We start from the raw sequence: 10,223 nt of genomic DNA, 5'->3' as shown, positions 1-10,223 counted from the left end.
GCTCCATCACGGTCACATCCCTCTCCTCCATCGAGGACATGTTCAAGAAGGAATGCCTCGGGAAGACCGCATCCATCAGCGAGGGCCCCCTCCCGCAGGGAAATGCCCTGTGCTGATCGGTACATCGGGGAGGGGTACAGGAGCCGGGAAACACGACAATTTACAAGCAGTTGCTTCCCTCCGATATCAGATAGCGAACGCTCCCTGAACACTTAAACACTGCCTCGGTATTCACCTTTTTGCACTATTTATTAATTTTCCCAATTGTCGTGAATTTTATATCTTTGTACCGCGCTGAAGCCACGTTGTGGTTGTACAAAAGGTCGGTGAGGCCGCGCTGGGAGTTTGGTGTTCAGTTCTGGTCGCGCTGCTGTAGGAAAGATGCCACTGAGCTGGAAAGAGTGCAGAGGGAGATTTACGAGGATGGTGCCGGGACTCGAGGGTCTGAGTTATGGAGAGAAGGCAAGAAGGATCGGACTTTGTTCCTTGGAGCGTAAGTATGAAGCCAGGAGAGGCACAGATAGGGTGAATGTGCACAATCTTTTCCCCCTGGGTTGGTGAACTGAGGGCCAGTGCTCACAGAATTGAGGCGAGATTGGGTGGAGGGAACCGAGAGAGGAGAGGCGGAAAATGGGGTCGGAGGTGGAGAGGAAGGGGAAGAAGCGGAATGAGTTAGGAATAAGAAGGACAGGGAGAGAAGAAGGGTGGAAAGGGGGAATAAATGGGGAAAGAAGGAGAGAGCGGGGCCTGGAGGGGAGAAGAGTAGTTCAGATGGGGAGAGGGGGGTAGTGGGGGCAATGTGGATGCGAGGTGAGGAGGAAAATACGGTAGCAGGGAGGGGCAGAGAGGGTGAGAGGGTATGAAATTATGAGGGTTTCAGAGTGGGGTAGATTGAATGGGGAGAAGTGGGGTGTAGTCACTTGATTGAAGTCGGCCCGACAGGCTGTTGACAGAGACCTTGGATCTCCTCAGGAATATCCAGGTATAAATATGCAGACTTCTCGCAGATGAATCTGTATTCGCCTTTGCAATCGTAACTCCATGCGTACGAGTCGCACTTACTGCAGGTGGCCCATCCATAGCTCACCTTGTACAGAAGATAAGAGGCGACGTTCCTATCAGAGGTTAAAACAATTTCAACAGAGTCAGCAGACAACCGGTGACCGTCGCCAAACTAATCCGACTCATGTCCCCACAGCCCCATGTCAGTCTCTGAACTAATCCCATGAAACCCTGCTCTCCCCACAGCCCCGAATACATCGCCGTATGAATCCCACTGCACCGCTCTTTCCTAAAATCCCGAGTCAGTTCCCAAATTAATCTCACTGCACAGCCCTCTCCCGACAACGCTGTGTCAGTCAACAAACTAACACCAGTGACCCACTCCCACAGCACAGACCAGCAACAGTCCAAATTCACCTGTTTGCGCATTTTCCAATCCAGTACGCTGTGTATCGAGTGACATCATTGGAAACAAAATTCTGTGAAATTAAATCCCTTCATTAATGTTTAGAACCAGTCTCTCTCAATGCCTGTCCATGTAAAGGGACGGTACAGAGGGGAAATCACCCAGTCCTGACCCCGGGAGTGTGTGATGGGACGGTGCGGAGGGAGATTCACTTTGTGTGTCTGACCCCGGAAGTTTGTGATGGGAAGGAGCAGAGAGAGATTCACTCTGTGTCTGACCCCGGGAGTGTGTGATGGGACGGTGCGGAGGGATCTTCACTTTATGTCTGACCCCGGAAGTGTCTGATTGGATGGTGTTCAGGGAGATTCACTCTGTGTCTGACCCCGGGAGTGTGTGATGGGACGGTGCGGAGGGATCTTCACTTTATGTCTGACCCCGGAAGTGTCTGATTGGATGGTGTTCAGGGAGATTCACTCTGTGTCTGACCGCGGGTGTGTGGACGGGACGGTGTGGAGTGAGTTTCACTCTGTGTCTAATCCCGGGAGTGTGTGATGGAACGGCGTTGAGTGAGCTTCTCGGTGACTGACCACGGGACTGTGGACGGGACGGTGTGTAGGGAGCTTCACTTTGTCTCTGATCCCAGTCGTGTTTGATGCAACAGTGTTGAGGGAGATTCACGGTCTCTGTCCCCGGAAGTTTGTGACGGGACGTTGTGGAAGGAGCTTCACCCTGTGTCTCATACCAGCAGTGTGTGTTGAGATGGTGTGAAGGAAACTCCACTGTGCGTTACACCACGGGAGTTCTTTATTGTTGGTATCTCTTCCCACGGTAAAACATACCTTTTCCACGTTTGAGTTTATTTCGAGAAGCCTTGCATCAAATTTTGAACAATGTTCCCTCGCTCCATCATAAGATTTTACGGACGTGGATATAAAATAACACCGGCCTTCCTCTTTGGTCCAGTACGGGGGACACGTTTGCTCTACAACTCAGGAACAAGAAACAGTGAATCTTCCTCCATTAATCCCGTTGCAGCGACTCGGATAAAAAAAAGTCAATGTCCCTCCGCACCGTCCCATTGCACACTCCCCCGGTCAAACACAGAATGAATCTCACAGCGCACCGTCCCATCACACACTTCCGGGGTCAGACACAGAGTGACCCTCCCTCCACACCTTCCCATCACACACTCCCGGTGTCAGACACAGAGTGAATCTCCCTCCACACCTTCCCATCACACACTCCCGAGGTCAGACACAGAGTGAATCTCCCTCCACACCGTCCCATCACACACTCCCGGGGTCAGACACAGAGTGAGGCTCCCTCCACACCGTCCCATCACACACTCCCGGTGTCAGGCACAGAGTGAAGCTTCCTCCACGCCGTCCCATCACACACTCCCGGGGTCAGACACAGAGTGAATCTCCCTCCGCACCGTCCCATCACACACGTCTGGGGTCAGGCACAGAGTAAAGCTCCCTCCACTCCGGCTCATCACACACTTCTGAGATCAGATAGAGAGCGAAGCCCGCTTCGTCCGAGCTACCAAAGGGATCTGATGTCAAACGCAGAGTGAAGCTCCTTATGCATTGTCTCTTCACACAGTTAGGATCCGACGCAGAGTCAAGTTCTGTCCGACATGCGCATCACGCACTCCCGGGGTCAGACACTAGATGTCGCTCCCTCCAGACTGTCCCATCACACTTTCTACGGTCAGAGACAGAGTGAAGCTCCCTCCACCCCGTCCCATCACACCATCCCAGGATCAGACACAGAATGAAATTCACTCCACACTGTCCCATCACACTCTCCCGGGGCAAGATATGGAGGTGAGCTCTCCACCCCCTCCCTCCCCTTCTCTCACCCCACCCCGTGATGAGGAGGAGGGGAAATGAGGGATGTCGTCTCACCTCTTCTCCTGTTGAGGTACTGGCAAATCTGATCTTTGGTTTCGGTGATGATTCTGTACTTTGTTTCGAGCTGATTGCATTCATGGCGGAGATCGGTGTGTGTTTGATTCAGCTCTGAGAGTTCGGAGTTGAGGATGGTAAAGTTGTTTTCGAGATTGGATAGGTTGTTGTTGAGGGCGGAAATATTCTTCAGACAGTTTCTCTGGGAGAGATGCAGGCGGGAGTGTTCAAATGTCCTGGATTTAAGGGTTGAGTTCAGCTCATGGACTTGCTGTTGATATTGGCGTTGGGTCCTGTTCATCTCCTGATGTTGTTCCCAAAGTCTCCGGTAGTTTCGGTTGGAGGTGATCAGAGACTGACGAGTCTGTGATACTGAGAGTGATAGTAAGTGGTGTGTCAGTGACACAGTGTGAGGTGTGTTTCGGTGTCACAGTGAAGTGTGTGTCTGTGTCAGATGAAGGTAGTTTATGTGTCACAGTGAGAAGCCTGTCTGTGACAAGGTCCGAGGAGTGTCGCTGTCACGGTGTGGGGGTCATACTGAGGTGTGTCTTGGTGCCGCAGTGAGTGGCGTGTCTGTGTCACAGTGAGGGCTGTGTGGGTGTCACAGTGATAGGCCTCTCTATGACACAGTGTGTTGAATGTTGGCGTCACAATGAGAGCCCTGTCTGTGACACGGTGTGGGTAGTGTGGGTGTCAAGGTGAGTGGTGTGTTGGTGTCACAGTGACGGGCTTGACTGTGTCACGGTGTGGAGAGTGGCGCTGTCACGCAGAGGGGTGTATCAGTGTCACGGAGAGGGTTGTGTCAATGTCACAGTGATGGGTGTGTTGCTGTCACAGAGAGGGTTTGTCAGTGTCACGCAGAGGGCTGTGTCAGTGTTACAGTGAGGACTGCGTGGGTGTCACAGTGAGTGGTGTATCAGGGTGACGGAGTGGGTTGTGTTGGTGTCACAGTGAGTGAAGTATAGGTGTCACAGTGGAAGGAGTGTCAGTGTTTCGGTATGGAGTGTGTAAGTGTCAAGGTGAAGAGAGCGTCGAAGTCACAGAGTGATGGAGTGTCGTGAGGTGGAGTGTCCGTGACACAGTGAGGGGCGTGGCGATGTCACGGTGTGGGGCCTGTTGGTGTCACGGTAAGGGTCGTGTCGGTGTGCCTGTGAGAGGAGTGTCAGTGTAACGGTGTGGGGTGTATAAGTGTCACGGTGACGGGGGTGTTGGTGTAATGGTGTGGGCTGCACGGTGTCACGGTGCTGGGGGTGTCGGTGTCACAGTGTGGTGAATGCTGTTGTCACGGAGAGAGAAGTGTCTGTTTCAGGGAGAAGGGTGTGTAGCTCTCACGGTGAAGGCTGTGTCAGTGTCACAGCGAGGGGTGTGTCGGTGTCACGGTGATGGGCGTGTTGGTTTTACAGTGAGTCTGCTGTCGTCGTGCACCGTGTGACGGTACTGTCATTATAATGGTAAGGGTCTTTTCTGTGCTACATTGAGGGTCATGTCACTGTCACGGTGAGGGTCGTGTCACTGTCACGGTGAGGAACGTGTCGTTGTCACAGTGAAGATGGTGTCATTGTGAGGGGCGATTCGGTGTCACCGTGAACTTCTGCGCAAACATTTCATTCCACTCTGTTTGTTTATGGTCTGACACCACCCGGAGCCCATTCGACTCACCAAAGATCGAGACCGCGGCCACTATCGCGATAAGGGCGCAGGTAACGAGGCAGAGTAGGCAGATCTTACGGTGCGATCTATTTCCGAAATTCTCTTTCGACTCCTGTTTATGCGGACCTGTGGAGAGACCATTCAGCGTGTGTGTGAATTCCACCGTGACCACCACTAGTGCTCCCTCCCACCCTCTATCCGCACTCTCTCCTACCACCACAATCACCCCTCCCTCTCTCAATCACATCTACTGTCAGCCGTCATCGATGAGAGTCCAAATTCCGTGACTTGGGAAAGGCTGACAGGTGTCTGACGCGTTCCAGAGATCAGTCCGATCTCCCCTGAGTCCCCTCCGCTCCAGAGAAAGCAACCCAGGTGTCCGACCTCTCGTTGTAACACATGCCATCGAATCCAGGCAGCGTCCTGTTACACCTCTCTGGTGGGCTACTAAATGCCTTGACATCCTTCCGATAATGTGGTCACCGGAACTGTAGACAAAACACCTGATTCACACTAAATAGTGAGTTTAGTAAAATTGCAACATAACTCCCTGACATTTGTACTCAATGCCCCAACTAATAAAGGCAAGAATGCCTCTATTATGCTTCTCTGTTTCTATGTTTCAACACTGTTTAGGGTCTTGACTTTGCCAGTGTGTCACTTCTTTCATTTGACCTACCAAGGTGCAATATTTTAGGTCTGTCCGAGTTAAGCTCCGTCTTCCCGGTCTCCAGACCATATCTGTAACTGATCTACGTCCCAATGAATTCTTTGCCAGTCTTCGGCGGATCATCTGGAAACCCACTAACCCACGGATCTGCAATTTCATCCAGATCATTTATATACATTTAAGAGCTGAGTGGTAATGTGCAGCTATATAGGACCCTGGTCAGACCCCACTTGGAGTACTGTGCACAATTCTGGTCGCCTCACTATAGGAAGGACGTGGAGACCATAGAAAGGGTGCAGAGGAGATTTATAAGGAGGCTGCCTGGATTGGGGAGCATGCCTTAAGAGAATAGGTTGAGTGAACTTGCCCTTTCCTCCCTGGAGCGACGGAGGATGAATAGTAACTTGATAGAGGTGTATAAGATAATGAGACGTCATTGATCGTGTGGATAGTCAGAGGCTTTATTTCCCAGGGCTGAAAACGCTAACGCGTGAGGGCACAGTTCTAAAGTGCTTGGAAGTAGGTACAGAGGAGATGTCAGGGGTAAGTTTTTTTTTTTACACACAGGGAATGGTGAGTGCGTGGAATGGGCTGCAGGCGGCGGTGGTGGAGACGGAAACGATAAATTCTTCGAAGAGACCCCTGGATGGCTACATGGAGCTTAGAACAATAGAGGGCTATGGGTAAAGCCCAGGTAGTTCTCAGGTCGGGACATGTTCGGCACAACTTTGTCGGCCGAATGGCCTGTATTGTGGGGTATGTTTTCTATGATTCTATGCTTCTAACACACCCAACTACAATATCATCCAGATCATTTATGTACATCACAGACAGGGGTTTAATTGGGGAGCCCAGTGAAAACTTTTTTTTTTTTTTTTTACCCAGGCAGTGGTCTGTCCGTCAAACGAGCTGCCAGAGGAAGTGGTCAAGACAGATGCATTAGAATTTGAACACTTGCGGTTTATGCATCTACGTCAATCGATCATGGTGCAGTAAATCTAACACTTCTGACACTTATTGCTCTGCTGATCTGGAATACCTGATTATTAAATGCAGACCTTTTTATCAATCACGAGAGATTACATGCATCATTGCTGTCGCAGTTTATGCTCCACCGGATGCCAAGGCTAAAGTAGCCATGAAAGACCTCAGTGCCGCTATTAGTAAGCTGCAGACATTGCATCCAGAGGGAGTCTTTATTGTCGATGAGGACCTTAATCATTGCAACCTACGTACCGTGCTTCCAAAATTTTACCAAAATGTATTGTGTACCACAAGGGAAATAAAACTTAGATGATGTCTACACAAATGTGGCTGACGCTTATAAAGCCACTGCCCTGCCCCACCTGGGACAGTCCGACTATCTTTCATTGTTTCTGATTCCCAAGTACAGCCCCACAATGAAGACTATTAAGATCTGGCTGGAGGGTGCTGACTCTGCTCTTCAGCACCAATTCCAGCACACAGACTGGAGCGCGTTTGCTGCCCGTATCCCCACAGGCTCTCAGGTTAACATTGATTTGTATACCAACTCTGTCCTTGAGCACCTCAGCAACTGTGTAGATAGAGAGTCATCACAAAAACAAATATCCCCCCACCCCCAGTCAGAATCCATGGATGAACAGAGAAGTCCCCTTCCTCTCTAGGTCAGAGATTCAGCCTTCAGGTCTGGAGACCGGGAGGTTACAGCTCAGCCAGGGCCAACCTGAGGAGGAGAATCTCTCAGCTTAAAGACATATACAATCAGGAAATCGAGGAGCATTTGAACTCCTCGGACCCCCGGCTCATGTGGCATGGCATACAGCTGATTACAGACTTCAATCCACTTAGTACTGTGCTCCCTTCCAGCTCTCTTCTCTTCCTGATATGTTCAATTACTTCTACGCTCGCTTTGAACAAGAGAACAAGGAGGTCAGCCTGAACGCGGATCTCCCACCTGGTGAACTGCATCTCTCAGTTTCCACCCTCGATGTTTGCGTCACCCTGAGCAGGGTGAATGTACGGAAGGCAGCTGGTCCGGATGGAATACCTGGACGTGTGCTCAGAGTCTGTGAAGGGCAGTTTGCCGGGGTTCTCACTGACATTTTTAATATGTCACTGGCCAGGCAGTTGTCCCTACAAACTTAAATCGCCACCATCGTGCCAGTGCCGAAGCATTCCACTGCCACGGTCCTGAATGACTTCCGCCAAGTGTCTCTCACTCCCATCATTACAAGCTGTTTTAAGAGACTAGTTCTATCTCATCTAAAATCCTGTCTGCCCACAATCCTGGATCCCCATCAATTTGCCTAGCGCAACAACAGGTCAACAGAGGACGCCAACTACACGGCACTTCACTCTGCCCTGACTCACTTGGACAGCCCCAACTCTGACGTCAGAATGCTGTTCATTGACTTTAGTTCCGCATTCGATACTGTGATCCCCTCCAAGCTGATCGCCAAACTTCGCCAGATTGGTATCAGCTCATCCCTCTGCAATTGGACCTTGGACTTTCTGAATAACAGACCCAATCAATTAATTTAGACAACCTCCCCTCCTCCACACACAGCCTCAACACAGGCGTGCCTCAAGGCTGTGTGCTGAGCCCTCTCCTGTACTCCCTTTTCACCTATGACTGCGTTGCTGTACATCGTTCTAACTCCATAATCAAGTTCGAGACCAAAGTAGGGTGGTTGATCTGATCAAAGGGAATGACGAAACGGCCTACAGGGACGAGGTCCAGCACCTGGCCCCGTGGTGTGCCGGCAACACCCTGGCCCTTAACCCCCAGAAGACCACGGAGATCATTGTGCTAACACGGCCACACTCACGTCCCCATCTACATCAACGGAGCTCGAGTGGAGCGTGTATCAGGCTTCAAATACCTTGGTGTCCACATTTCCGAGGATCTCACCTGGTCCCTGAACTCCTCGACCCTGGTCAAAAAGGCGCAACAGCACCTTCATTTCCTGCAGAGCATGAAGAAAGCTCAACTCTGTCCCAGGATACTGACAGACTTTTACTGCTGTACCACTGAAAGCATAGTCACCAACTGCATCTCAGTGTGGTATGGCAATTGTCCCGTATCGGACCGCAAAATACTCCACCGTGTGGTGAAAACTGCCCAGCGGATTATCGGCACCCAATTGCCCACCATTGAGAACATCTACCATAAACGCTCCCTGGGCAGGTCGAAAAGCATTATCAGGGATGCATCTCACCATAACCATGGACTTTTTACTCTAATCCCATACGGTAGGCGCTACAGGAGACTCCGCTCCCGCACCAGCAGGCACAGGAAGAGCTTCTTCCCTGAGGCTGTGACACTGCTGAACCTCACATCACAGCGCGAAGAAGTATTGTATACATATTGCACTGCCTCGGTGCTTTTATATTTGTGTGTCGTAGCACTTTCTTTTCATTCGCAGTTATTTTGTAAATAACATATTCTTTTCATTTCTGGTCTGATGCTAACTGCATTTCACTGGTTTTGTATTTGCACTCGGCACAATGACAATAAAGCTGAATCTAATCTAATCTAATCTACGACACCTGACCTCTTGAGAGTGGTGTCATTGTTGTGAACTCTGACCTGCTTGTGCAATCACTGACATTCCGGCGGGTCCCGGGGCAATGGGAGGATCTGTATACTCATCCCTGAGAAGGTTGTCTTTCCGAAGGTTCAGCACTGAGTAGGTGGAGTTTAGACCGTCTGAGAGAGAATGAACGAGAGAGAGAAATAGAAGGTGGAGAGACCGTACGGAACACACATTGCCTGTCGGTGGCGTCAACAGAGCTTTACCAATTGGGATTTATCGCAGGTCTGCGGCGCTTATTTAAAAAGAGGAATTTGAGAATCTTAGTCCATTGGACGTGGCCTGTCAGTGTCTATAACTGGCGCCTCGATAGTGAGTTGGATTGTATGCAAGGTTTGGGCATAAAAGGGAGATTCTGCCTCGCAGAGCCTTCATCAAGGATGTAGTTATCAAAGCAGTGATCTGAGACATAATGGTAGGGATTCTGCTCATTCCGGCCTCAGCGATAACGGGTTGAGGCGAGGTGAGGTATTTTTGAGAAGTAGAACAGGAATTATGTCTGTGAGGACGGTGTTCTCGACGGGGTGATAGATGTGGGAAATCCGGAAGACTCCCAGCCTCCCGGACGGCAACATCGCGCCAGGTGTGTCGAGCTGCAGCTCCTCCGGGATCGGGCGAGGGAACTGGAGATGCAGCTCGATGACATTCGTCTGGGCGGGGAGAGTGAGGAGCTGATAGAGAGGAGCTACAGGCAAGTAGTCACACCGGGGCCTCGGGAGACAGATAAATGTAGAACAGTCAGGAGAAGAAAAGGCAGGAGTCAGATACTAGAGAGTACCTCTACAGCTGTCCCATTTAACAATAAGTACTCCTCTTTGACTACTATTTGGAGGACAGTTTATCTGGGGGAAGCAACAATGGCCGCGCCTCTGGCACAGAGTCTGGACCTGTGGCTCAGAAGGGTAGGAAAAGGAAGAAGACAGAATTACAAGGGGACTCTATAGTTAGGGAGTCAGACAAACGATTCTAGGGACTCAGGAAAGAAAAGTGGATCGTCGTTTGCCTCTCTG

General features: G+C 50.7%; 1 protein-coding gene across 21 annotated transcripts in view; it reads right to left on the bottom strand.

The window, feature by feature from the left end:
- Positions 1–238: 238 nt before the first annotated feature.
- The window catches only part of LOC140207214 (uncharacterized), a 38,543-nt gene continuing 28,558 nt past the window's right edge, over positions 239–10,223 (bottom strand). For 17 of the 21 annotated variants that reach the window (XM_072275596.1, XM_072275594.1, XM_072275600.1 and 14 more), the window contains 6 exons: positions 9,210–9,329; positions 4,978–5,094; positions 3,319–3,690; positions 2,248–2,390; positions 1,420–1,481; positions 239–1,115 (listed from right to left, as the gene is read on the bottom strand). In XM_072275596.1, the coding sequence (XP_072131697.1) occupies positions 917–1,115; positions 1,420–1,481; positions 2,248–2,390; positions 3,319–3,690; positions 4,978–5,094; positions 9,210–9,329 (1,013 nt within the window). In that variant the 3' untranslated portion in view covers positions 239–916. The remainder of the gene's footprint in view (positions 1,116–1,419; positions 1,482–2,247; positions 2,391–3,318; positions 3,691–4,977; positions 5,095–9,209; positions 9,330–10,223) is intronic. The other 4 variants (XM_072275601.1, XM_072275608.1, XM_072275610.1 and 1 more) reach the window with 1 other exon arrangement.

The sequence above is a fragment of the Mobula birostris genome, chromosome 13 (assembly GCF_030028105.1).
Source record: "Mobula birostris isolate sMobBir1 chromosome 13, sMobBir1.hap1, whole genome shotgun sequence".
Lineage (NCBI taxonomy): Eukaryota > Metazoa > Chordata > Chondrichthyes > Myliobatiformes > Myliobatidae > Mobula > Mobula birostris.
This window is presented reverse-complemented; position numbering and strand designations above follow the sequence as displayed.